The sequence below is a fragment of the Rhinolophus ferrumequinum genome, chromosome 9 (assembly GCF_004115265.2).
Source record: "Rhinolophus ferrumequinum isolate MPI-CBG mRhiFer1 chromosome 9, mRhiFer1_v1.p, whole genome shotgun sequence".
In the NCBI taxonomy this organism is placed as follows: domain Eukaryota; kingdom Metazoa; phylum Chordata; class Mammalia; order Chiroptera; family Rhinolophidae; genus Rhinolophus; species Rhinolophus ferrumequinum.
This window is the reverse complement of record NC_046292.1, coordinates 38,799,015-38,826,414: the sequence shown is the minus strand read 5'-3', so window position 1 is coordinate 38,826,414 and position 27,400 is coordinate 38,799,015. Positions and strand designations below refer to the sequence as shown.

Below are 27,400 nucleotides of genomic sequence, written 5' to 3'. Positions count from 1 at the left end.
ATGAGCCATCCGGCCGCCCCCTCAAGCCTTTTTATGTGAGGGAAACAGACCCTTCTCCCGGTAGGCACTGCTGCCTGGGCTCTCTGATATACCTGGGCAGGATGAGGCTAGGAACCTTTTTTGTTAGAGCAGCTGCCATGTCCCCGGTGCCAGGCACAAAGTGACCACTCAGTAACCATCTGTTAAGTCAGTAAGTTTATTGAAACCTTTAAACAATGAAACAAAAGTTATGTTTCAAGGGCAATGGTACTAGACAACCTTGGGAAAATGCTCAGAGACCACGGTTAATGGAAGAAAACATTCCCCCCAGTGACAGTTGGTCCCCCGGAGGCAGTGAGAACCCGTGGGGCCCGAGTTCTAGTCCTGCTACTGCCCCTGCCTCATTGTTTGCCCTGGGGGACATCCCTCTTCCCTGTGCGTCTGCTGTTGTAGGAGGCTGGTTGTGAGGGTGATCCGAGTCCCAGAGTGAGCAAGTGCCTGGCTCGTGACAGGGCTAGGTGGGGGTTACCTTCCACCCCCTCTGCCTTAGTTTCTTCATCTGGCAGAGAAGAGCTGGCTGTCTAAACTGAGGACCTCCCGGTAATCACCCCCACTCTTTCTCATCGTCCCAGAGAACTCCCTGGAGCAGCTTCCCTGGAGTTACCGGGAGAAGATCCGCTTTGGCCGCCTGGCCCAGGACCTGATTGAAGAGCTGGTCAGCTCCTGTCGGAGAAAGCCGTTTGCGTTGGTCTGTGGCTCGGCCGAGTTTACCGAGGACATGGCCAGGTGGCTTGCTACGTGCTGCCTGACCGAGGATTCCTACCTTTCCTCTTCTAGGGCTGGCCTCCCGTGCAAAGCCCAGGCCAGGGGCCTTGCCATGGGGACACAGGAAAGAGCACAGGCGGCATCAGAAGTCGTGACCACCACTCATTTCCCAGGTGACCTGAGGCGGATGTCTTTACCTCTGCGCGCCTTCCGTTTCCCATGGATCCCATGAAGTTCCTGACTCCCTCAGGCAGGCATCCTATGGTGCGGAGGGTGGATGGGGCTGCAGCCTGGGCGGCAGGGGTGACTCCCCAGAAGGAAGCCAGGGCCAGGCTGAGCCTCAGGATTGGGAGGCGTAGGCAGGAGAAGAGGGCCGGAGGAGCTTCCTCCCCCATTCCTCAGGTGACAGGGCTTGTGTGAGGCTTTGTATTGGGCCCTGCCCTGTAATGTCTGTTCCAGAGCCTGCTTCCTCCCCCGGACACTGGGCATTGCTCTGTGGGTGTCCTGATGTGGCCTCAGAGCTGGCTCAGACGAGGGGCTCACTAAGTGTTCAGGGAATGGTCAGAGGGGCGGCTGCGAGCGCTTTGGAGGAGGAACGTGCGTTATATACCTCCAGGGCCATGAGCCTGACACATGGAAGGTCTTGCGTTCTGTGACCTGACCACATTCTCAGAGTGAGGCGGGGCCTTGGATTGGCCCTCGGCCTTTCCTGCTGCAAAGGCTGCACTCTTAGTCTCCCTTCCCTGGCTCAAGAGCCCAGCCCAGAGTTCCTTTTTCCAGCAAAAGAGGCACACACTCAAACGCCCCTCCTTCCTGCAGGCAGCCAGTTCGGCCTTGCCTTCAGCTCTGGCACCCTGGCTACAGTTGCTATGGAGAGCTAAAGATAGAGCAGGAGTCAGGAGACCGGGGTCCCTGTCCCTGCGCTGCCCACTGAGTGGGCTGCTGATTTCTGATCCACCCACCTCTCCCCTCCATGCCCCGCCCCCTCCATCCTGCCAGGGGCGTGCCCTCCCCAGGGAAGCCCGCACTTCTGGGGCGCACTGCAGGTAAGGAAGTCTGCGTTTCACAGCCTGGGCTCCAGTGCGCTGCACCCGCTCAGGCTGGTTACAGGCAGTCCCAGAGGTCAGAATGTTAAGTCCTGGAATCTCAGAATGAGTCATAGCAGAGCTTAAAGGTAAGGACCCCAGAAAGCATCCAGTCAGGCAGACTCTTTGTATCAATGGGGAGACTGAGGCCCAGTGACACTAACTGACCTGCCTAAGGTAAAATAGGTCATGGCAGAGCCAGCACTAGAAGCCAGGTCTCCTCCTGTCAGCCCAGTGCTCAGAGTTTCTGGACCAGTGACTTTCAAACTGGGCTCCACAGGACACACGGGTGCCTGGCATGCAGCAGGGAAGGATGGTCAGAGGGGATCTCCAGGCTGCCCTTCAAACAGAGCAGTTTTATTTTTATCCCGTTTCTACCTTGGGGCTTGGATTAATTTTCATTTGTGAAAAAGGGTTTTCTTTGCACTACCTAAAAGTTGTGGCAAATCTCTGTGCTCTTCCATGTTCAATAAATACAACAAGCAGTTGGGGGATGGTACCAAAGGTTTCAAAACTGTTTCACAGGCAAATTCCATAGTCAAAAAGATACGGAGAATACCTTTGTGAACTTTGCCAGAATCACATGTACACGAGTATTTTACAGGCTCTGAAAAGTCCAATCAAAGGTAAAGAAACTCTCATTTTGTTTAACTCAGAGTTTCCCAAGCTTATTTAACTGTAGAGCATTTTAATACTCTAGAATCTTTTGAGACTAGTATTCCATAGAACATGCTTTGGGAAATGCTGGTCTGTTGCCCGGCCTCCTTTTAGCACCATGTAGAGTGTGGGAAGGGCCTGCACTGAGCAGAGGTCCCAGCGGGAACTGACTTCTCTCCGCCTGGCCTGTGACTTGGGCAAGACAGGTGTCTCCTCTCAGGCCGTGGAGGTCTGGGTGTCTTTCTCTCAGCACATCCTGGTGATTCTCCTCACAGGTAGTCCTGGAGGGCCTGTCATGAGCCAGACTTTGTTCTGGGCACCAGGAGACAACAGTGAACAGGACAGGTACAGTTCTGGGGAGCTCCACTGAGGAGCTTATGGCCGGAAAAGGAGGGCAGACATTAAACCGGTCATGCTGAAAGGGAGGAGTGTTCCAGAAAGGGGCTTGTGGAGGGTCGATGGCAAGGGTTTTTAGCCTATTCTAGGAGAGGGCCAGGAACACGTCACTGCACTGAGGGTAGAGGCTTCAAAGGCAACATCCTTACTCATGAGGGTGGTAGAGGTGCCCACTGAAGGGGTGGGGGTCTGGGGCAGCTTGTGGGTGTCTCTCTTTGTCCCCTTTTAGATACTTATATTTGGATAGTGTACGAGGTCACACGGTGATCACCAGCTGATCACCAGCAGCCCTGCTTGTACTACAATGTTGTCCTCTCCTTCCCCTCAATCCATGTGGGATCTGTGCAGCCTGGATACACATGGATAAGAGACCGTGTGGGGTCTCTTATCATGGCACATTGGTGGGGACCCAGCCGTGCTCTTGGTGCCAAGATGCCAAAAGGCTCCTATCGTCCGGAACCTTGAGAGCTCGTGACTGGCAGCCATGCCTCACGAGATGCCAAGGCTGCCATCTCTCCTGATAACGCCGCCCCACATGTCGTGGGAGCTGTGCTGTCAGGGTGACGGTAGCAGAAATGACAGCTGCCTTAGCCCAGCCCCCGCCGTGTTTTGCCTACACCCCTGGAGCAGTCCCCTCGTTGGTCTCCCAGCCTCCAGCCTCTCCCCCCACACGCCCTTTCACACTGCAACCAGACTGGTGTTTCGTTATTGTGGTAAGAACACTTAACATGAGGTCTACCCTCTTAACACATTTTTAAGCGTGCAGTGCATTGTTGTTGACTGTAGGTGCAACGCTGTACAGATCTCCAGGGCCTTTTCACACCACTGTTTCCAACATGCAGATCTGAGCCTGCCGCTCCCTTGCTGAAGATCCTTCAATGGCTCCCTGCTACCCTCAGGATGCAGCCTCTTAGCTTTGTTTACCTTTCCAGACTTATGTTACTGACCCCTTGCTCCCAATTCATATTCCAAACTTGTCTCCTCCGTCAGTCAGTTCCTTCACATTTGTTACTCCCTCTGCCTGGGCCATCCTGCCACCTTCCTGTCTTCTACTCACCCTTGCTTACCTCCTTGTCTTTTGGGGGCTTAGCTGAGTGTCACTTCCTGTCAGAAGCCTTGCCCGCCTCGCCACTCCAGGCTAGATTAGTGAGCAGCCCTGTGCGTTCTTCTGTCGCTGCACGTCTCACACTCTTGTTCACATATGAGCACATCAAGGGCCCCGTCCCAAGGCCGGCTCTCTGTGTGCCCAGCATGGGTGGGCACTCAGTACATCCTGGATGTCCAACACCCGACGAAGAACCAATACTCATGGAGTCCTTTACAAGTTGCAAAGTGCTTTTCATCTAAACTGAAGCACATAATCATCACCAGAATGCATGCTGTTTTATTACCCCAGTTTACTGATGAGGAAACTAAACTTCCAAGACATTAGCAATTCTCCAAGGTCATGTAGGGGCACACACATTCCAACATGCTGCAGTTGTGGTCATGTGTGAGTCATGAGTGCATCAGGAGATGTGTATAAAGATTTTCATTGCTGCACTGTTGGAAATAGCAAAGAATAAAAACACCTCTATGTCCATCAATAAGAGAAATGCACTGTTGTATAGAGGTTCGTGCAGCAGAATACCACACAGCACTAAAAATGAATGAACCAGGTCTACATATATCAACATAGACGAAATCCTAAAAACATAATAATTGAGTGAAAAGCAAATTATACAAGGAAAGGTACAGTGAGATACCCATATTTGGAAAGTTTAAAAACACAAAATAACACCAAATGCTCAGGAAGGATAGTGGTGACCTCTGGGGACAGAGGGAAGGGTATAGGATAGGGTGGGGTGGGGGACTTTCATCTGTGTCACTTGATTATAAAAATATTTGAAATGAATATGGCAGAATATGAACATTGGTGAATCTGGGTGATGAGCTCACTGATTCTGCGTTATTACGTTCTACCTTTTTTGTGTTTGAAATAGTTCCATAATTAAAAATTTTTAAATAAGGATCAATATGCCTACTCAAAGTGCTTCAGAAACTAGAGGTTTAAACGCATTCATTTCCTTTCCCCCACCTCAGGATAGGCTAAGCCCCTTTATGCCTCCAAGCTTTTTCTTCTCTCATTTGAGACAATTGGTGAGCACCTACTGTGTGCCGGCCTTGGTCTAGATTCAACAGTAATAGTATAAATTATGCCCAGGACTCCTAGCTTCCATGCTGTTCCCTCTGTCCGTGTTCCTCGTAAACTCAAACCAGAGTGACTTTCTAGACACCACCGTTTGGGACCCTTTTTTGTTATGTTGTGTTCCTTTTTAAATGAGGCAGACCTAGGTTCAGATCTCTTATTGATTCTGTAAGTATTCAGGGCAAGATAGTTGGTCTTTCTGAGCCTCAGTTTACTTAGCTACACAATAGGGCGCCTGTCCCCCCGGGTTGTGTGAGGATGCGGGAAACGTGATGGCCACACGCAGCACCTGACAGAATGGGCATGAGAACCCAGTCCCCTTCTCTCCTCTCCCTGGCAGCCCTTCCCAGCAGTGCTTGGCTCATGGCTGGCCTCTGAGGACAGCGCCTGTTCTCAAACTTTTCACTATCAAGAACTCCCCCTCTTGTTGTTTTTCCCATGCTTTGGAAGATTTTGATCCCCAATTGCATGTATTAAGTCATTATTAATTTATCTCCCATTTTTTATTAATCAAAGACATAGATAGTTGCCCCTCGGAGCTTCTGATCTGTACAGCCAGCTGGGAGCCGCACGTGGCTGGCATAATTCCAGCCACAAGCAAAGGCACTCAGCGGTGTGTGTGGCCTGGGTGGCCTGAGGAAGGGTAAATGTAGGTGCATCGTACTCGTTTTCTTTTAATTGACCATGAGTTGTGGAAGCTGCTGGCCTTGCCTGGGTGGGGGCTGCTTTGACAGGTCACTGACTGCTGGGCTAGGGGCTGAGTTTTCGGGGCCAAGCTCTGCACAGGGCCCCACGTAGGTCCCTCCCTCATCCCACAGGGCTCCCTCCAAATAGATGGCGTGCACTGGCGCCACGCAGGAGAGCGTGGGGTTCACACAGCTGTCTGCGTGCAGGTCCCATGGGTTCTGGCTGGAGACCACCACGTTGTCTTGCCCCTTGCTCCCAAGGCTGACAGAGCACACTAGCTTGTAGCAGAGCAGGGTGACAGCCTCGACAGGTCCTGGATCTCGGCACTCAGCACTGCGGCCAGGTGGGCACACTGGGCCGGATGGTAGGCCACACGGGCCAGCTTGGAGGGCAGTGAGCCTGTATCAGCTCCTTCACCTGGATGCAAGGGAACTTCTCCTCCGGCCTGGCCGACCACAAGGGAACATGGAAGGAGGAGAGGAAGGAGGTGATGGTGTGTGTGGGGGGTGTTTGTAACAAGGAATAGAATTTGGGCTTGGAGCCTAATATGTTGAATATAGAACCCTGAGTGGGAGCATACAGTTTGGGACACTGGGATGGAAAATGGAATGCAGAAAATAACTGTATAACTGGGCAGTACTGTGCAGAGATTAACCTGGCCTCCAAGTGGCTCAGCCTACAAAAGTGCCCGAGGGCCCGTGGCCCTGACTCCTGCCTCTCCCTGCACTCCAGGCACCGGCCCACACCTGCTCCTGGATGACGCTCATGGACGCTGGGGGTTCAGCTGGGGCCTCAACTGTGTTTTTGAAGATGTCCAATTCCGTACAAATGAAAGTGAGCATGGAGGGAAGCAGCATTTGCTGGGTGCAGTCGCGGTCCACTCCTCACTTTCTTCCTGTTGGCCTGGGAACTGAAGGCTGTGACGCTCCGTCCTTGGCCCGTCCCGTCTTACGGGAAATCATTCCCGGTGCGGCCTTCACACCCCAGCCTTTGGGAACAGGGACAGGGCAGGGTGACTTGGAGAGAAGCATAGAGATTCACAGAGACAGGAGAGAGGAGGGGCTGTGGCTTCCTCCTGGCAAAGTCTCAGCCCTGGGGCTGGTGTGGCTCCTAGGGGTGTGAGGAGCCAACAGGACCCCTGGGCCCCTCCCGCTGTCCCCGGGACGCCACCTGAGCCCAGCACTGGCCTTGGTTCCGTGGGGGTCTGCCTCCTCCTGTGTCCCCTGCATTCAGCTTTCCACCTCTCTGACTCTTCACCTCTCTCTCCTAGTTGTTCTCTGTCTATATTCCTGCCCCTTTTCTCCTGCCCCTCTTCGTCATATAGGCCCCCCCCCCCCCCCCCACACTGCCACAGGAGAGGAAGTCTGGGAGGCGATGCACCCATCTCCCTCCAGGCAGGGCCAGCCCCTGCTGACGAGCGCAGAGGGTCGGGGTGCTCCCTGAGTGTCCCTACCTCCTGGCCTCTGCCACCGGAACCAGACTCATGGGAAGCTCCCCTAATCCCCAGAGCTCTAGTTAATGGAGAGATGTGGCTCTCTGGGGCCCAGCCAGGAAGCCCCCGGGGTGGCACAGCCTCCCTGCCTCCCCTCCCCTTGTCAGCCCAGACCTTTGTGGAAAGGGGAAGCATTAGGCAGCACCCTCACTATCCCTGGGCACCACCCTGGGCACTGTACTCAGGTACAGTGACAGAAGGCAGATAGGAAAACAGAACTGCCCTAGAGAGAGAGAAACCCCAGATACAGACGTGCACACCAGGGCTGTGAGCATATGTACTCAGAATTACGAACACTCAGGCCCTGAAGTACACACCTGGAGGTAATGATTTTACACTGAGACACAGACCTGTGCCCCAACAGAGAGCTGTGTACCCATGGAAATAGACGTGCACTTACAAATGTTCACCTGCGGAGAGGCACATATCCCGAGATTGTCACGCACACATGCACCTGTGACATTTGCACTTAGATGTGGGTGATGTGGGTATACACCCAGTGAGGGACATTACCAGCCAAATCTATATAGATTCAGAGAGAGAGATGGGTACATGCAGGTCTAGATGCCTATTCATAGACACAGAAGCGTGTACACGCAAAAGCCGAAGTATGTGTGATCCACATGTATACACAGAGATGGGCGTGTGTACAAAGAAACAGATACGAATGCACGGTGATGGGTGTAGTCACCAAAGGAACAGACAGTTACCCACAGAGACCAGTATACTTGGTGCCCGATGCATTGGCACGAAGATGGGTTCATGTACCTGAAGAAACAGTGCGACCAGAAGATGGCAGGCACAGGGGCATCCAGAGATGGACAAATATACACAGTGAAAGAAACAGGCTTGCACCGCAGCAGCCGCCTGCCGCCCATACACAATGTCTTGTGTCTGGGTGTTCTGGGATGCTGCAGAGCCAGCCACGGTACGAGGGTCATCTCTATACCAAGATGCACCCAGAAGTTTGAGGGTGGGTCCTGAGAGCTCAGTGGGGCACCCACTGGCAGGCCCCCAGGTACCAGGGTTGACTGTCCTGTGAGTGGCTCAGGCACTCCGTAATGACCCTGGCAGGCAGTTGGCAGGTGCCTTTGTTGCTTCTGCCCCCCCTCCCGGGGCCCAGGAGAGAAGGCTGCTGATTAGAGGGCGGGGCAGCCAGCAGCCGAGGCCCCACTCAGAGATGATGTCAAAGAGAGCTGGGTTAAAACAAAGTGCAAGAAGACTTGAGGTCTGTGTGGCCTTTGGAGCTCACACAAATGGAATGCAAGACAAGGGAAAACAGGCACTCTGAGCTTACTGTACCAGCACGGTTCTACACACTCCACACGTCGTAACCCATTTAATGTCAGTGCCCAAAGGGAGATGCCATTCTCATTTCACAGGTGAGGAAATGGAGGCCTGGAGAGACAAGTGCTTGTCCCAGGCCACACAGCCAGTAACTGCCAGAGTGGAACCCACATTGTCCTGTTCTCGAGCCCCCGGCCTGACTACCATACCACGCCATCCTGCCACTCATGCTTTGGACACAGATGAACAGGGACGTGAATCGACAGGATGCTTTCCAGCTGTGTGTCCTCGAGCAGTTCAAATCCATAAATGGCACATTTAGGGTGTGTTAGGGGAGGGTGAGCAGCGGAGACTCAGTCAAGTGGGAGTTTGTGCTCTGGGCTAAGCCCTGTGCTGGGCCCTGGAATGAACGCCCGAGAAGACAGAGGGTATTCACAGAAAAACCAGCCAGCCAGAGCACAGGCGGACCTCTTTATGCTGGGGGGGGAGCCCAGGGACGGGCTGTCGGGGAGGGGTTTGGGGTGGAGTCAACACAACTCGCTGGAGGAGGTGACTGTGTTTTGAAGGATGAATAAGTCTGTCAAGGGTGGAGCGGAAAGAAGGGCCATCCAGGCTCAGGGCACAGCATGTGAGGAGATGCTTGGTGGCTGGTGTGTGGAGCTCAAGGTGGGGAGAAAGTCTGAGGTGTGCTGAGGGAGGGGGTGTCCCGAAGAAGCCTGAATGCCAAGCACAGGACTTTGGATTTTATCTTGAGCGAAGGGGGTGATATTGTCAGATTAGCATTCAGAAAGATCAGAGTAGAAAGTGGTTTGAGATGGGCAGGGAGCCGGGAAGGAGCAGACACAGGGCAGTGAAGTGGCTGCTGCGATGAGAGCGTGTGGGTTGTGATGGCCTTCAGAGGTGGTTCAGAGCCTAACGTGGCGACCAAGGTCAAGCGCGACCATGGATGTGGGGGTGAGGAGGGGACGGGCAGTCAAACAGTTCCAACTTTCTGCTTGGTAGGTTGGTTGTGCCACCACATTCACAGGAAATACCAGGGGAGTTGGATGGATTTTGGGGGGGGAGTTTGGGGGGGCATCGATGAGTTCAGTTTGTGAACTGTTGGTTTTGGGGAACCTGAGCAGCACTCGGGGGGCTGCCAGCTCCCCAGTCATCCTCGCATTGCTCTTTACTAACCAAAGTCTGGTTCTGTTGTGGTAGCAATGTGCCTGGTCGTAGGCGGTGAATCGTGTTAAGCCCGTCATGATAACCTGCTCCTCTGCCGGTGATGTTCTCTGGCTGGGTAATGCGTCTTAGTTTGGGCTCTTCCAGAAGCAGGCTCAAGACAAGGATTTGAATGCATGTGATTTATTTAGGAGAAAGAGGGGTCCACTGGTAGGATTTAGTGACCAGGAGTTGCTGGTGACCACTTAGTTTGGACTGTAGTGCGCTGCAGCAGGCCTTGGGTGGGGGGGGCGGGGGGGAGAAAGGGAGGGGAAGAAGAAGTGTAGACACTGCTTGCAGGAAGCTTGGCTGTGAAGCCAGCAGATGGCAGGATGGGAGCTGGAGGGAATGTTAGGGTCATGGAAAGTGTTTGTGTGCCCATGATAGGGAGACCTGCGTGTGCTTAAATGTGGAGGAGAGAAAGCCAGCCAGGCAGGAAAGGCTGAGGTTATGGAGAGAGACGGGAGCTAACGGGGGAGTTAGGTCCCTGAGCCAGGGGGAGGGGTGCGCTCTGTAGGGTGGAGGGATTGTCCTTGGACAGGAGGTGGGACTACCTTTCTCTGAGGCTGGAGGGAATGGTACAGGAGCACTTGTGGACAGGGTGAGGGGTGTCAGGTGGCGGGGTTCTGCTTTCTGCCTTGCCTTTTTGCTCTGCAGGAAGGGGTGGGGTCATCTGCAGAGGGAGGTGGGGATGCACTGTCTCCGGGCATGATGACATCTGGGTTGACGTTTGTGGAGAGTCACAGAGAGAGCCACCTAAGGAAACATGAGAAGGTGGCCAGGGGTGGGGCGGACTGAGACCCTAGATGAGGCTGGAGACCATGAATGGATGCTGTGCTGACAGGACTCGGCTCAGCAGTGCTCAGAGGTCCAGATACACAGGGAGATGGGGCCTGCAGGGCTTGGCCAGCAGGTGTCGTGAAAGGAGAGCTGGATGACCCTGACCCTGGAATCTAAGCCCAAGAGGGATGATGGGACGAGGGGTCTGCGAGGTGGGGGCAGAGCAGCAGGAAGAGACACCAGTGTCTGGAGGTTGCATGACAGTGTGGGAAGAGAGGTGTTGCTCTGGGGGTTGGAAGAACATTTCAGAGATGAGTGATTTGAGGGCCTGCAAGTCCGGGCTGTAGTCACAATAATGGCAGCAGTCTTACGTTATGGATGCCTCCGTGGATGCCGTCACAGCTCTGCCCACATCCTGCAACACTGACCATTCCCAGGCACGCGGGTCACTCCCAGGCAGGTTGGAAATGTCTGAGGGTGATGCTGTCAGCACCCTTCACCCCAGGCAGCTGGCAGTTGGCGGCCAGACACTCCCCTTGCTTACTCCTCAGTGGAACAACTTGGGTTGTAGTCTACACTGTCTAAGGAGGTGCCCTGGGGGGTCGAGCCTTGGTTGCCCACATGGCAAGCTGCTCTTTAACACACCCTGCACAGGCTTCTTCTCATCCCTGTCTTACTTCCTTCTCCACTACGACCTGTTTCCTGGGGTCTCCTTCTAAATAAACGACTTGCCCTCCATTCCTGGTCAGAGACTTCCTGTGGAACAACTCAACCCAAGACAGTGGCTCAATCCCCTTGAGCTTCAGTGTCCTCCTGTGTAAGATGGGGAGTCTGACATGTGCCCCTGAAATTGCGGGGACGCACCCCGTAGTGTATGGGAGGCTCCTAGCACCACGCCCAGCGCTTCGCAGCCCTGGGCCAGCTCCCTCCCTCTCTCACACACAGTGCTTGTTTAGTGAAAGCTCCTATCTCCTCAGACTGCCTGGGACAGCTGAACCTTTCTGTCCCTGCCAATCAAGCCCCATAGGTAAGCTGATGCCTCAGGCCTGACTATGCCTGATGCTCTTTGCTGAACACCTTCCAGGTGGCCTCCCATGCTGGCAGCGAAGGGATCCCTGGGGACCTCCTGACAAAAGGATGGGCCAGAGGCAACATGTGGTCTGGCAGATGGACGTCTGAGTTTCTCTGAGGTAAATAAAAATCATGCTGGCTCCTATGCTCTGAGCCAGGCCCTGGCTAAGCCTTGCTGTACATTATCTCATCTAAGGCTCCCAGCGCACCGTCGGCTGCGGCGTTACTCCTGTTTCACAGCGAGGAGGCTGGGCCTCACAGAGGCTGGTGACTTTCCCAGGTTCCTGCAGCCTGGCTGTGAGGGGCAGAGCCAGGATTCAGGCCTTGTCGGTCAAACCAGCACCAGGTTCCTCGCTGGAAGGCAGAAATGTGCCCCATTCACCTCGGATGCCCCGTGCCTGGTGCAGGCTCTGAGCAGAGGAGCTTAGGAAATGAGCGTTGGGCTGAACTGAACCAAATAAGTCTCCAAAAGGAAATAGATTTTGTTTGCTGCTGGACACACAACCCTGGAGGGCATTACTTCAGCCTAGCTCCTAGCACAGGGCCTGGCACATATGGAAGTTCAAGCAAGGTTTGGGGATCAGGAAAGGAGTGAACATTTAATATTCTTGGCCAGAATTTACACTGTGGTTCTGATCCATGATTGCAGTAAGAGTTGAGCAATAGGATTCCCCATTCTGTTATTCCTGCTGCATTCTTCCATGAAAAAGGCTTTTCCTTCATTAGCTGTCCACTACAATGTCCTTTGCTCACCTTCTAAGCTAATCGAAGCATGTCTGAAGCATGTTTCTCTTACTTGTCCCATTAATTAGAGGCTTCTTTCAGTTCCCCCGTGGGTGAGGGATGAAAAAAACCTGTAGCAAGCTCCCATTATGTACGTTAGCATATGTTATCATGTTTCATTTCCACAATAACCCAGAGCTGAATGGCCCCATTGGACAGATGAGTAAGACCGAGACACAGAGGAGTTAGATGACTTGTTAGAGGCTGACCTGGGATGGATTCCAGATCTACCGAGCCCCCAAACTCAAGCCCTTTCTCCATCACCAAATTCCCTTCCAGCCCCAGCTTCCTTTCCTGATGCAGTGTGGCCAGTGCAGATCTCAGAATGTGTAAACCTGGTGACACTAGATCTGTCACCTTAGGGTGGAGTGAAGGAAGAACCTGAGTATCAGCTTACTAATTCGAGGGGCCAATGAATTATTCACACCACCATTAACTTGGAGGCTCTTTCAGCCTCACCTGTCTTTCCCCTTCTGCAGACCCTCAGATCCTGGCCTGCTTAGAGCTCTGCAGACTTGTGGGGGACCTCCAGTGAGGAGATGCTGGCACAGCTGAGGTCCTGTCTGCTGCTGGCAGTGGCACTGCTGGGCCCAGGCCCCAGGGCCCAAGCCATGAAAGGTAGGAACTCCTGGGGACAGGCAGGAACCAGGAGGAGGGGGAGAAAAATGGGCAGGTAGCAGCCAGGGTCTCAGGAGGTTTCTATGTGGGAGGCCAGAAAGCAGGAAGCCCTTTTGGAGTAGTTAGTTGAGTCAAGGATAGATTTGTTTCTGAGATGGGAGAAGACAGTATTTACTAAGTGCCTGCCATGTGCTGGATGCTTTACATATATGATTGCATTTAAACTTCACAACTTTAAGATGGGTATTAGTGTCCCGTTTTACAGATGGGGAAACTGAGAGCAAGAGAGATTAAGTAACCTGTCCAAGGCCGCCTGGTTACCAAGGGCAAAGGGAATGGCTCAGAGAACTATTACAGGCTTGTTGTTGGCAGGAGTCTTTAAGCTGCTGCTGAGAGCCTGCTGTACTTCCCTGCTGCCAGCCAAGTGAAATCAAAGTTCCTTTTTATGGCATTCAGTGCCCTCGGAACATTGGCTCTGATTTCTATACAGTATCCACCCTCAGTTCCCTGTGTCTCCTGGGCATCCCATGTTCTGTCAGAGCGTCACACCCCCTTCTGGAGATTCGTCACCCCCAGGGCTTTCACCCGCTGGCCTTTCTGCTTGGAAGGTCCCTTTTCTCTTTTTCCACATCTGGTTAATCTGTTAAGTTCAGGTCAAGCACACCTCCTCAGAAAGCCTTCCGTGTCCCTTCATCAGCCTCATGCTCCCTCCGTGGAGCTCCCAGAACCCGGCTGGCACCCTGGTCCCAGGCCATTTTGTGTTGCTCCAACTCCCCGAGTGTTATGCGCTTGTCTGTGAAGTGAGGGCGGTATCATTTCACCTGTCTTCCAGGGGCACACAGGTAGTGGGTTCTCAGCAAACAGCCATCAATGTCTCATTTTCCTGCGGGCTCAAGGGGGGCTCAGGAAGGAAATGTAACTTGCCCGTCACCTAGTTAGTGGCACAGATGGGCTGGGCACCCAGGCGTCCAGCTCCATGCCTCGGTGGTGGGAGGAGCTAACTCTTCCCATTTTCCAACCATCAGGGTTTCAGTGGCCTTGGGGTGACCCTGGGGGCCAGGGAACCTGGCTCAGTCCTGGAGGACGAGGCCTCCACTTGTGGTGGCACCTGGGGCCTCCTGTCCTGTGGGCATGACTAGGGGAAGGACAAGGACAGGCACTGGACAGAGTGTCCCTCTGTCCTCCTGCCATAAAGGCATGACTCAGACACCGTTCCTGCCCCGGTCTGGCCCAGGGGCCAGGCAGGGAGCTGGTAATGTGAACTGGGTGTGCGTTTGCAGCCGTTGCATGGCTTTATGTCATCAGTGCTCACAGCCACCAAGCAAGGGAGGTGTCATTATCCCCACTTCACAGATGCACAGTTGAGACTCCGGAGCCTAAGTGATGGTGAGGCTGAGTCTTCGCTCGTGCCATCGCCTCCCTTAATCTTCCCAACACACAAAACCCTCTCATTCATCCTAGTCAAACTCACATAGCACCTCCTCTGTGAATCTTGTCCCTCCCCTCACAGTGCTGTCCCAGCAAGACTGGCCTCCCTTCCTCTGGACCCTAGGGCCCCTGTGTGGCTGCAGCACTGTCATACTGCAGGGCTTTGTCTCATTAGCCTGACTCCAAAACCCCACCCCCTGACCGTGAGCTCCCAGGGAGGGGCCCCGGGACAGGGCACGTGCTTGATGAGTGTGTCTTCTCTTGCAGGAACTTTGGTTAAGGGTATGTTTCAGGATCTTTTGGTTGTAAGTGACAGAAACCCAACCTGGATGTGTTGAAGAAAAAGAGGAATGCATTGTCTCCGTAACCAGGGAGGCAGGATTGTCGCTGAGCGAGGCGCAGGGATGCCCCTAGCCAGGGCATCTTGGCTTCAGGGTCATTTCCACTTTTCTCAGGGTGTTTGACATCTGCTGACAAACTCGTAATTGAGCATGGTCCCGCCCACCCAATACTTCCCATCTCCTTTTCCTGCTTTATTTTTCTCTGTAGCGCTTATCTCTATTTAATATGCTCTGTGTTTTACTTACTGTGTTTATGTCTGTATTCCCCACCAGAATGTAAATTCCATGAGGGCAAGAATTTTTGTCTGTTTTGTTCCTGCTGTAACCCCTGCACCTAAAATAACGTCTAGTACTCAAATGATGTTTGTTGAATGACTAAAAGGATGTCTGATAAGTATTTGAAGAATAAGTAAATAGATGAACACATCCATGAACAAATGAACTTAGGACCCTGAATGGCCTCATGCTCTTTCATCCCGTCCCAAAGACCCACCTTTGTAGCTGCACCTACCCGCTAAGACCCCAGCGCTGACTCTGAACCATTCTTCTCTCTTGCCCCAGGTGTCAAATGTGGAGGTGTGCTCTCAGCACCTTCTGGAAACTTCTCCAGCCCCAACTTCCCCAGGCTCTACCCGTACAACACAGAGTGTAGCTGGCTGATTGTGGTGGCCGAGGGCTCGTCTGTGGTGCTCACCTTCCATACCTTTGACCTGGAATACCATGACACCTGTGGCTTCGACTTCCTGGAGATCTACAACGGGGTGTCAGGAGACAGGGGCAACCTGCTGGGGCGGTTCTGCGGCCAGGTGCCCCCTCCACCCTTCACCTCCTCCTGGCACGTCATGTCTGTCGTCTTCCACTCAGACAAGCACGTGGCGAGCCGCGGCTTTTCTGCAGGCTACCAAAAAGGCAAGGGGCCTTGGCAGTGGAGAGAGTGGCCCTGGGGGAGAGGTGGGACGAGAGCAGGGAAGCTAAGCTGAGACTGGCAGGGGCTCAGCGCCTTAGCACGGAGGCTGCTCCATAACCTGATGACCCTCCTGTCGTAGCTCATGGGACCAAGGCAGCCTCCATTTGAGGCTCGGTAATTGAGGGTTCCCACCTGCAGGACAACACGCCCCACGTCTCCCTCCATTATTCCTGGGAGCCCCCGAGGGTCGCAGTGTGCTCAGGAGCAAGGCCTCTCGTGCTCTTCTCTTCTCCTCTTTCTTATCTCGTGCCATGGCGTCAGGACACAGGAGAGGATGCCAGGCTGCCATTGCTGCTGATTCTCCTGCAGCATGCCGTCACTTCCTGGGCATGGGAACCCCCACCCATGTCCTCCGGAGCGGAGGGCATGAGGGTCTGTGTGGAGCTGGTGACTCTCTCCTTCCCAAAGCCTTTCCTGATTTTGCCTCTTGTGTCCTGCGTCCCTAACCCCCCTCCCTCCCTCAACTAAGCTTGCAACCTGCCCTCTAGTCTAGTAAGGGAAGCAGAGGCCTTGCTCTCCTTGCCTTTCTCCTTCACTCGTTCCTCCTGCCCTCAGGCTTCTCTGCATAGACGCAAACCTCCTGCCTTTTCCCAAGGCCAAAGCCAAAATCTTTATTCATGGCAACTCAAGCAGTAGACAACCACCAAGGCTCCTGGTACACAGTGTCCACCCACCGTAACCGGGGCTCAGGTGGCACACCAGTTCCCTCTGCCTTTAGAGGCATAGAATTGGAATTTTAGACCCTTACATTTTAAGAATGTCAAGATAGCAGAATCTGAAAAAAAATAGATATCAAAGTCTTGATACCACGGGCAGTGTGTTCCAACACTTTTTAGAACAGGAGTACCCTGCTATGAAATGGAACCTTATATTAATAATCCCTGTTCTATAAAACAGATAAAGACAGCATTTTAGTGGTGTGCATTTATTTTGTAAGTTCATATTTTTAACATTTATTATTGTAAGCCATCATTGAAAACATACTCGTAAGTCAATATTGATGGCCTCCAATAAGTTACATGTTTACATGAAGACATGTGACCATGGACACTGCCTTTCACTGCATTAAAACAGGTTGATTACAGCATAAGAATGAACTTTGCACCAGATGCCATGCCTGCAGATGGGTGCCCCAGAGGGCCACTGTGGAACCCTGGAGCACAGTTTGAAAGGCTTGACTAAGAGTGTTAGCCTTGCAAGGGATCTCACAGGCTGTCAAAACCTGCCCTCTCATTTCACAAACAAACAATCTGAGACCTGAGAGAACATGTGCCTTCCCAAGATCACACAGCTCAGAACGGGAAACACTGGGACCAGATGTCATGTCCTTAGCCACCCGACACAGTGCTCCATTCCCAAAGCCATGACGTGGGGTGAGAGATTCTGGAGTCGCACAAAATACATCCGAGTGTGCCCCTCCCAGCTCCTGGCCCCCACTAGTCATGGCATTCATTATCACTAACCTCCTGGTTGTATTGGCTACACTAGATTCCGACGGGGTTTCCCCAGCATCTTCTCAGATTCTGCACGAGTCTGAGGCCAGTGGATCAGGCTGGGCAGGTTTTATGATTTCTAATATTCCCACGAGGCTCAGAGAGGTTGGTTTACTTGCCCAGGGTCACACAGCTAATATTAGGCAGAGTTGGGAGATACCTGCCTCAGACCTCAAGCCCATCTCTACTTCATTAGATCCTCTCTCTAAGCTTCATTTTCTCATCCGTTAGAGAGATTTAATAACATTTCTGAACTCAGGCCCCTCAGTCTCTGTACCCTACTGGCCTGGTAGGAGTAGACAGTGAGTATAGCAAGGTCAGTGCACAGGCTGTGCAGTTAGTCAAACCCTGTGGTCCATGTCACCAGTCAGCTGACCTGCTGTCAGGGCCCTTCCCACGTCCCTTGGAACTTGCCACTTGAATGGCTCCTGCCAACCTCCTCATCGTTTTGCTTGAGGGTTTTTCCTGAAGTCTCTGTGGGTCATGTCTACCCCCAGCAGCCCTCAGCTTGGACTCTCGGGAGTCGGTGTATGAATGCCCCAGCTACCTTGCTCTCAGGTGACATAACCATGAGGTACGTGCTTTCCACCATTTCCCAGAGTTCCCGACAGGGCTCAGCAGCTGACCTGACAATGCCCTGACGTGGCCATCTCCCTTTCCCTGCCTATTCTTGGCCACCAGTCCCTCACTCCCCGCATGGGGTCCCCTGTGCTCAAATCCTCGTCTCAGGGTCTTGCTGGGGGACCCAAACCCACACAGGTAAGCTACTTCACTTCTCTGTGCCTCCATTTTCCCTCTTGTAAAATGGGAAAAACCGCTGCACACCCCTCATAGGGTTATGGTGACACTTTCAAAAGATGGCTTCGGTGCTGAATGCCAGGGCTGTACCTGCCCCTTAGCAACGCGCAGTGGGTGGTGGTGAGGGTCCCGTGAGACACCTGCCGGGGAGGCTGGGGAGCCAAGGGGAGGGAGAAAGGTCAATCCCAGCGGGCTCTCTTGCAGATGTGTGTGGTGGTGTCCTGACGGGCCTGTCGGGGGTCCTCACCAGTCCCGAGTACCCCAACAACTACCCCAACAACGTGGAGTGCCGCTGGGTGATCCAGGCCGTGGGCCCCGCCGCCGTCAAGCTGGCTTTCACAGACTTCCAGGTGGAGGCCAGTGAGGCGTGCACCTACGACTACGTGGCCGTGCTTGGGGGCCGTGGCCCTGCCCGTGGGCAGCACTACTGTGGCAGCACCAGGCCTCCCACCCTGGTGTCCCGGGGCCGCGAGCTGCAGGTGGTCTTCAAGTCTGACTTCAATATTGGAGGCCGGGGCTTCAAGGCCTACTACTTCTCAGGTGGGGGGCGGGAGGTGCACCCCAGGCCCCTGTGCATGCTGGGCTCCTGCCTCCCCAGTGTGCTTGTGGGGAGAGAGGGTCACACTTCCTGCCTCTGGGTTTTACGCTTCCTGTGCTTTCTCTGCCTGGAATGCTCTATCTAGCACACCCTTCCCTGCCTGGCCAACATCACCTCCTCTGTGAAGACTTCCTGATTCACTCAGGATGAATCCCTTCCTTCAACTCCTTACAGAAGGTTTTTTTCACAGCAATGATCTAACACGTCACGTCTGTATGTGGTTTGCATGTTGATCTCCCCTGCCTGGCTGTAGTTCCGATGGGCTTATCTTTGTACCTGCCACATAGTAGGTATTTAATGACTGTACAAGAGAATGAATGAACCCTTGGGGCATTCACCATCTATAGGAGGAGATGGAAAAGGAAACAGTGACAACTCAATGCGACATATGTAGCATAAGAATCATGGATGACATCCTGGAGGAGGAGAGAATTAGGCAGTGCTTTGAAGGAGTTAGCCTGAGGCAAGGAAGGGAAGGGTGTTCTAAGTGGGATCAGCATGTGCAAAGTATAGAAGACAGAGAGGGTATGTAATACTAGGAGATGTTTGGTGAAGCTGGAAGGTAAGAGTGGATGAGGGTCAATGAGAAAAGAGGCAAGGTCAGGTCATGAATCACATTGTTTGTCAAGTGCAAGTGTGGACTCAACCCTAAGGACAGGTATTAGGTACTATTACTGAATTTCTAACAGGGCCAACACTCGTGAAGGGGATTGCCAACTGGAATGAGAGTCCCGGCTTTCAGCTTGTTTCAGTTTAAAGCAGGTTTTGGGATCAGTTGTCTGGTTTGCTGGCCATGGTGTCCACAACCTGCCAGGGTGGTTTTAGGACCCCTGTAGTGCCTGCTGCCCAAGCTGTAGCTGCAGAGGGTGACAGTTCCCACCCTTACCATTTGCTCCTCCCGCCCGCTCTTCCCTAGGGGAATGCCAGGACGTGTACACAGCTGTGCGGGGCAACTTCTCCAGCCCACAGTACCCCAGCTCCTACCCCAACAATATCCGATGCCACTGGACCATCCGCCTTCCTCCTGGCTACCGGGTCAAGGTGTTCTTCCTGGACCTGGAGCTGGAAGGGCCCAACAGCCTGACCAAGACCTGTGATTTCGACCATCTGGCAGCCTTTGATGGGGCCAGCGAGGAGGCGCCCCTGCTGGGGAATTGGTGTGGCCACCACTTGCCACCACCGGTCACCTCAAGCCACAACCAGCTCCTGCTCCTGCTGCACACGGACCGAAGCACCACCTACAGGGGCTTCTCTGTGGCTTACATTGGAGGTCAGCGGGGGCTGGGGGGTAGGGGCGCTGGGTGGGGAGAAGGCGAGGCAGGGGCCCCGGGTCTTTGTAGCTTCCTTCCTCTCTCCCACCAACTTGTCCTGATCCTCATGAATGGTCCCCAACCTCTTCCCGGGCCGCTCCACCATGGCTGACTCCTGCCCTGGGACCTTTAGTGCCACTTGCAGTCCTTGCTTTTTTCCACGCTTACAGGGTCCTACTTTTCCAGCTTCCAACTCCACGATCCTTAATCCCTCCCCATCTGGCCTCTTTTGTACTACGGTTGATCCTCTGTATCTAGGGGTAAGACACAAAATATATAGTAATACTGTTTATGGTAAATAATTGGTATAACCACGGCAATGCCAAGCAGCCTTGCTTGTATCAGTCAGAAATCCTGACTGACAGAGGCTTGAACAAATGGCCTCCTCTGTTTTCCTCACATAACGAGAAGTCTGGAGCTAGGCAGCTGCTCTGTTGGTTCAGGGACTCAACACGGTCCCAGCTGCTATCTCTGGGATTCTCTTGGTCTCCTGGCTGCAAAATAGCTGTCACTGCTCCAGGCATCATGTCCACGTTCAAGGCTGGCAGAGGGTAGGGAGGGTGCCAGCCACAAATGTCCTTTTATCAGGAAAGCAGAAGCATTTTCAGAAGCCCTGGACAGATTTCTTGGTCTCATTGGTTTGAACTTGGTCAGATGGACTCGTCTAACTGCAGAGGAGGCTGGGAGGTTGGTACTCAGGTGTTCCAGCCTCCAGAGTGCCAGTTCCATCTGCCAGCTGATAGTGTTCACCATCTCTGCCCTCCTTGTACCACCCTTCCCTGGGCCATGCATCCAGAAATGCCTGTGCTCTGGATCCATTTTACCCTCTGCCTGACCAGCCTAAAGCTCTTTGTTGTACAGGTATGAGCATGGAGGTACAGAGAGAGGAAAAGACTTCACTGCAGTCACATGGGCAGTGGCTGGCATAGCCAAGACTAGAAGTCACTGCCTTCTGTGTGGCTGAACAAGCCCTGGGGAAAGGGCGGAGGGCTGAGCTCATAAAGACCAGGGCCACCTCCAACTGCTGTGATTTACTGACCATCCATCGGGCTTATCTGTAAAAAGGGGTTGATGAATGCCCTAGACAGGCAGTCGTTAAAATGAAATGAGGTGACAGGTCACAGCCTGGCTCTGAGGACATCCTTTGTGAAGGTGGATTTCTTTCTCTCACGTTTCTCAGGCCTCTTCTGCATTTGAAAGCTCTTTCCTCTCTCCTTACTTCATACACAAAAAGAGTTTGGGGTCCCAGAGGTGGGGAAGGAAACAGTAGAGCTGGTAAGCTAGCGCCAGTGAAGTAATCTAAGCAGACCCACCCTCTCTGGACCTGTCAGTTCCATCCCTAAATTGGAGGAAGAGAACTGTCGCTCTGTTAGAGCAATCCCCCTCTTAGATTGCACTCCAGAGAGCCAGGTGCCACAGCTAGTTGGCAAGTCACTTTCTCTATGTGGTCTCAGTTTTTCCACCTGTAAAATGAGGACATTGGCTAAGGAGCTTTAGAGTTCCTTTTGGGTCCCATAGACTTATTTCTAGGCCTAGATCCCCTCCCAGCTCTGTGTGACCTTGGACAAGCCCCTTCTCCTTTTGGTGCCCCCAGAGACTGAGGGTGGGACACCTCTAGTCCTAGCTCCTGTTCAGGGGCAGGAGCCCCCACTCTCACTCCACCCCACCTCCCTTCCCAGTCCCTGTGGGAACCCAGGGTCAGACGGGGGCACTTATGCTGGGCGAGGTGCCAGATGTGGCCCAGGCTGCAGGAGGCCTGCTGGCTGGAGGACAGCCTCAGCATCAATCAGGGTGACACACAGTTCAGCGCCACCAAGATCATTGTGGGAGACGGCGGGCCCATAAATCCCCAACTGTCCAGACACCAGAGGCTGAAATATGTCTGAGGCATTTCCCGAAGAGGGGTCGAGAGTTCCAGGTCTCTGCCTGCCAGCTCTTTCCTTTTCCTCCCACCAGTGACCCCTTCTTTTCCCCTTTGCTCACCCCTGCCCCAGCAAGCGCTGCCCCACACTCACATATGTGCAAGCACACACACACATGCTTGCACTGATCCAGACACTTAGAGTCACACTGTCCTGACCTGGAGGGTGCAGGGGGCCACCAGAGAGGGTAGAGAGACCAAGACCTCTGGAATCCTACAGACTCAGTGGTTAAAAGCCCAGCTCAATCACTGCAAACAACTTCGGCTCTCAGAGCTTCAGTTTCCAAAGCTGTAGAGTGGGTTTACCTCATAGTATCATTGCAGGGAGAGAGTGAGGTTTCCTTTACCGCCCTTTTCAAACCTCACCCCTCAACTTCCCCAACACCCACTCGCCGTTCTCCCCACACTCTGCGCTCCCTGTCTTTCTTCTTTGCCTCCTTTGCCTTCACACCGCTCTGACACTTAGGTATATTTTACATATTTATTGCCCCCTCACCCAGCTACAGGGTAAACTCCAAGAGGGCAAGAATTTCTGGCTGTTCCCCCCCCCCCATTTCTGTATCTATGGTATTTAATCGCAGAATAGTGCCTGCACACAGTCGGCCATCAATACATATTTGTTACCTGATTGAATGAATTGCCTGGCACATGGCGAAGTAATCAAAGATAGTAGCTTTAATTATGATTAAGAACATTCATTCATTCATTCATTCATTCATTCATTCAGCATCTACTGCCCCTGCCAAGCTCTGTGCTGGGCTCAGAGGACCCTGAGAAGCAGGCCTGGGGCCTGCCCTGGGCGGCTCATCATGTGATGGAGTTAAATGGAGTGATGCATGTAAACACTCCCTTAGGACTGCCCTGGGCTCAGTTTTCCCATCCCCCACCCGTGGGTGGGGGTTCGAGGAGGGTGGGGGTCAGCTTGCCTGCCTCTAAGGCCTCCCGCGCCTCCCTCCTGTCCCCAGTTGTACCCATGAACGTGAGCTGCTCCCGCACGGACTTCCAGATCCTGATGTCCACACAGGCACTGGCCCCGCTGGGGCGGACCCATGTCTACCTGGGCAGCAGGCGTTGTGCTGCCCAGGAGGTCGGCAGCATCTTTCGGATCCAGGCCCGTTTTGACACCTGTGGCACTGAATCTCAGGTAGGGGCTGGGGGGCGGAGGGTAAGCATGAGAAAGGGGCTCTGATTCCTGCTGAGAGACACCTGCCATTCTTGAGAATTCAGCTTCTCTTCCTCACTCTGGCAACTGCACAAGCCTGCATGCAGGACTCAGCCCCTCTTGGCTTTACCTCAACAGACTTGCTCAGTGTAGACACAACAAATAAAGGAGACAGAGAAAGGGGTCCAGCTGCACAACCCCCGGACTCCTAGCGCAGGCTCCTCCCACGAGGCTGACCATCCCCAAGTCTTCCGCTGTTCCCCCCCTTTCTCCCTGGAGCTTCCCAGGGCCACCCAGTCCTCACCCCTTTAACATGCAGGGCTGTGAGAGCCCAGCTGCCTCCTGCCCACCGCTTCCCCAGCCTGCAATCCAGTTCTTCCCTGGGCTCTGCAAAACAAAAGGTCCCTTTAGGTAACAGGATCCACCTTTCTCCAAAGGCAGCGAGGCTTGCAAATCAATTTTTTCTACTATCCTTATGTTTTGGAGGCTTTGAACCCAAGCTTCGCCCCTTAGAGTCTCTGGACAATGGCCCAGGCACCTTGGATGTTTGTACTCTTAGGGACAGCTCAGGCAGGAGAAAGAGGGAGAAGGAACTGTGGCTTCTATCGGGGCGATACCCCCAGCCTTGGTATCTGGGCACTTGCCAGACTGGCTTGGCAGAAAGAATTCTTTCCAGCAAACTTGACTCTCTTTCTTACCCCCCAGCATTAGCTGAATATGCCTCTGGCCCCTCCGGTCCACCCCTCTGCTCCCCCAGCCTCTGGGCAGCCACTGTCCTTTTGACGTGACAGGAGGAGAAGTGGGGGTCAGTCTTGGCTGCCAAGATTATCTGCCCTCACCCCTACTCCATGCCCTAAATCCCCCAGGGATTTTCTTTGGGGCAGAACCATGTTGCACAGAGTCATGAAAGGATGAAGGCTGGGAGTCCCAGAAGCAGGGGATCTTGAAATCTAGAAGGAAGGACTTGTAGACACTCAGTCTCAGAGTCACGGAACCACCACCAGAACTTGGGACCGTGGAATCACAGGATCTTGGAGTCAATGTTATAGAAACATAAAAGCTGAGAACCTTAGCCTCACAGATTCTTACTGCATCCCTTAAAAGCCTAGACCTATGAGGACCAGTCTGCCCTGAGTTGCTTTCAAAGATGCACAGCTCAAATGGTCAAAAGGCTTTCTGTGCATCTCTTAAAAAAACAGCGCAGACTTGATTTCGTAACTGTAACTAGCACTTCGTCTTGTGTGGCCTTTCTTTCTCCCTCAAGCCTCTCATTCATCAAAAACTTTCCACCACCCCCATTTTATGATTTTTTTCCTCCTTTATTATGTAGATTCACTTCTGCTCTTTCACCAGTTCCCCTTCCATTCTCAGGTCCTGTCTTTCTTTGTCCAGTATCCCAATTCTGAATCACAAAACTCCAGTTTGCCAGCCCTCCTGAGAGGTGGCACACAGTCTGAGGGCACAAGTGCAGTTCATTGGGACATGGACTCAGAGGCTTTTGTAAGCCTAGGGTTGGGAGACACCCTCGAGGTCACCTGGTCCACAAAACTCCAGATTTGTGACTCGCCTTCATACCCTTCTCCAAAGTGTCCAGTGAAAGCAGCCTCCTGTTGCTCCTGCTTGCTCACTGTGTTTTAGGTAGCTTTGGTTTTTAGAAGCCTCATCTCAGAAGTGCCACCACTGGGCGGTGGCAGTTGGGCAGCCTGAGGAGTGGAATGGCTGCTGCAGATTTGGGGTGGGTGGAGACAGTAGCCTGCATCATTGCAGCCCCTGGCTCCAGACCACACCAGGCTGCCCATCCAACACTGCACCTAGTCCTGGGCCCAAGCACCCCACCTTCTCAAGGCAACTTGATTCCCGCCTCCCTCATCTGGGGGTGGGGAGGGCAGCAGTGTGCCAAGCCCTCACATCTCATTCCTCAGTGGCTCTTCCCAACCTCAAGGTGGTGTCACGCTGGTGACCAGGGACCCAACAGCAGGGACACACAATTGCTGCAGACATAATTGGGGGAAAAGGTTCCAGAAGGAAGGGCACATAACACCAGGGACAGAGCTTCTATCCGGGGGGCAGAAGACTTGGCTTCCCAACCTAGCTCTGGGCATTATTGCCTTGGCTGGGCCTCAGCAGTCACATCTGTAAATTGCCAATGAAAGGAGAATGAACTAGATGCCCTGAAAGTCCCCTTTGGTTTGATGTTGTTTGGTGTGAGTGAGGCGCTAAGACCACAGGTAAGATTTGGACAGATCTGGGTGACAATACGTTTCCTGTCACTTGTGTGACAGAACATCAGACAAGAGATTAAACCTCTGGGCCTCAGTCTCCTCATCTGTAAAAAGGGGATATTAATAGTACCAAAAAGAGAGGGTTATTGTCAGAATTAAATGAGATAATACACTTAAAATACAGAGCCTGGAGCGGGGCAAATGTCCCTGCGATCACTGTTACTATCTGTCATAGACCCCACCTCCAGGAAGTAAGCAAACATTGACCCATCAAATCTGATATTGTCCTTTCAGACACCCTCATAGTGCCCCTTCTACAGGTGGGGACACTGAGACGCCATGTGGGACGGGGGTCAGTGGCCAAGCTGGAACTAGAACCCAGGCTCCTGGGTCCTGCCCTCTTGGTACTGAGTCCCCATATATCTAGGGGGACAGGGTCAGCTCTGGCCCCTTCAGATGTGAGCCAGCGCCCGTGACCCCCACAGAGAAGGAACAACACTTCGGTGATTGTCAGCGTGCTGTACATCGACTTCTCGGCTGGCGGGCAGGAGGACATCCATGAGTACGAGGTCCGCTGTGAGCCACGGCTCAAGGAGGCTTCTGTGCACCTGCTGTCCGGCTCCGACTGGCTTGGGCCCTACGCTGCCACGGCCGAGCACCTGCAGGAAGCACCACCCGGGGACGAGGCGGACGCGCTGGAGGGCCCTGTGGTCACGGTAGCCCAGGACACCAGTGACATTGTCTTCCTGGGCCTTTGCGTCCTGGCCGGAGCCCTTATGGTCACTGCCATCGTGGTCCTGATGCTGCTGTGAGCAGGAGCAGGCAGGGCAGGGACCTGGCATCTGGCATCCCTGGGCGGCAGCTGGGACTCTATAACGGGCAGGACCAGGCCTTGTTGATTTGTTGGTGACCGTGGGCGAGTCGTTTTCCCTTGCTGAGCCTCAGCTTCCTAGGGACCGTCACTCTGCGTATCTCACAGGGCTGGTGTGAGGCTCAAAGAGCATGAATGGTTAAGAGCTTTGTAAACCTTAGCATGCCATATATGTGTATGCAATTGTTATTAATTTTAAAGATATAAAAGAACTGTGTGTGTTACTGTCACTCGTGACAGAGTGGATAAACCTGACTCGTCTAACTTGTAACAGTGCTTCTCCAGCTCAGGTACAAATAAGGGCACCTCTTATTCTTCCAACTTATTGCTCATCCCGAGCCTTCAGTAGCAGGAAGCTGAGTATCCATCCAGGAGCCTCCATTTTCCTGAATTGACCCAAGAGCCCTGAGGACTTCGTTTGACGCAGCCCAGTGCTGCCCCCAAACTCCGGAACAGAGAAAGGGAGTGCTGTGGTTTCAGGCCTCGCCACATGGCGTCGCTGTTGAAGACTGGTCGTGTGCATCCTGGTGCCCGCCCGTCCGCCCAGGTGGCGATGCCCTGCTGGGTCAGACCCTGTATAAGCCATAGGCAGACCCACACTGTGCTCGGTCGTGAGGCTGGAGGCAGAGGACTGGTGTCTCTTTCAGGTTGGAGTTTTTCCTGAAATATCTTTTGATCCTTGACTGAAAAGCTGATTGAAGTCCCATGTGTTTCTGTCCTCCTTACCGCTGATGTTGAACTTAGACCAGCAGCGCACCCTTCCCCTTCAGACGGGTTCTCTATGGAGCCCTCTGGACCTTGTCCGGCCATTGAGTTTCACTCAGAGCTACTCGAGTCCACCCCCATGTTTCTAGATTCCCATCACAGGGGACGGGCTGGGTTCCCAGTGCTGCCCTGTGAGAAGACCTCTGGCATCGTTCTGCGATTGGTCCATCCCTCCCAAAACCCCTACATACCAAGAAGTGGAGCAATGTTGTTAGTGAAAAATAAACAAAGGATGCACTTCTAATACACCCTGTCCTGCTCACCTGTGTGTTTGCATAATGAGTCACTCAAGTGAGTCCTTTCACAGGAACAGAAATCTCCACCTTGACCGTGCTGACCACGGGCATCACTTTTAAAAATTGTAGCCCAATTACAGTTCCTTCAACAGTTCAAGAAATAGTCACTGGTGTTCAGCTTGTGCCTGTTGTTGTGACAGGCTCCAGGCACACAGCAGTCAACAATGTGTCAAAGAGAGCCCTGCCTTCGAGGTGCTCAGTCAGGTGTAGCAGCATCAGGGTGGGGAGGGAAGGTGT

At 53.3% G+C, this 27,400-nt stretch overlaps 1 protein-coding gene across 1 annotated transcript in view; it reads left to right on the top strand.

Annotated features, from left to right (window-relative positions):
* The window catches only part of LOC117027212 (deleted in malignant brain tumors 1 protein-like), a 45,683-nt gene extending 18,597 nt beyond the window's left edge, over nucleotides 1-27,086 (top strand). The window contains 6 exon segments of the mRNA XM_033114696.1: nucleotides 612-917; nucleotides 15,322-15,669; nucleotides 18,223-18,558; nucleotides 19,533-19,886; nucleotides 22,813-22,991; nucleotides 25,717-27,086. Coding sequence (XP_032970587.1) covers nucleotides 612-917; nucleotides 15,322-15,669; nucleotides 18,223-18,558; nucleotides 19,533-19,886; nucleotides 22,813-22,991; nucleotides 25,717-26,043 — 1,850 coding nt within the window. The 3' untranslated portion in view covers nucleotides 26,044-27,086.
* Nucleotides 27,087-27,400: the final 314 nt, after the last annotated feature.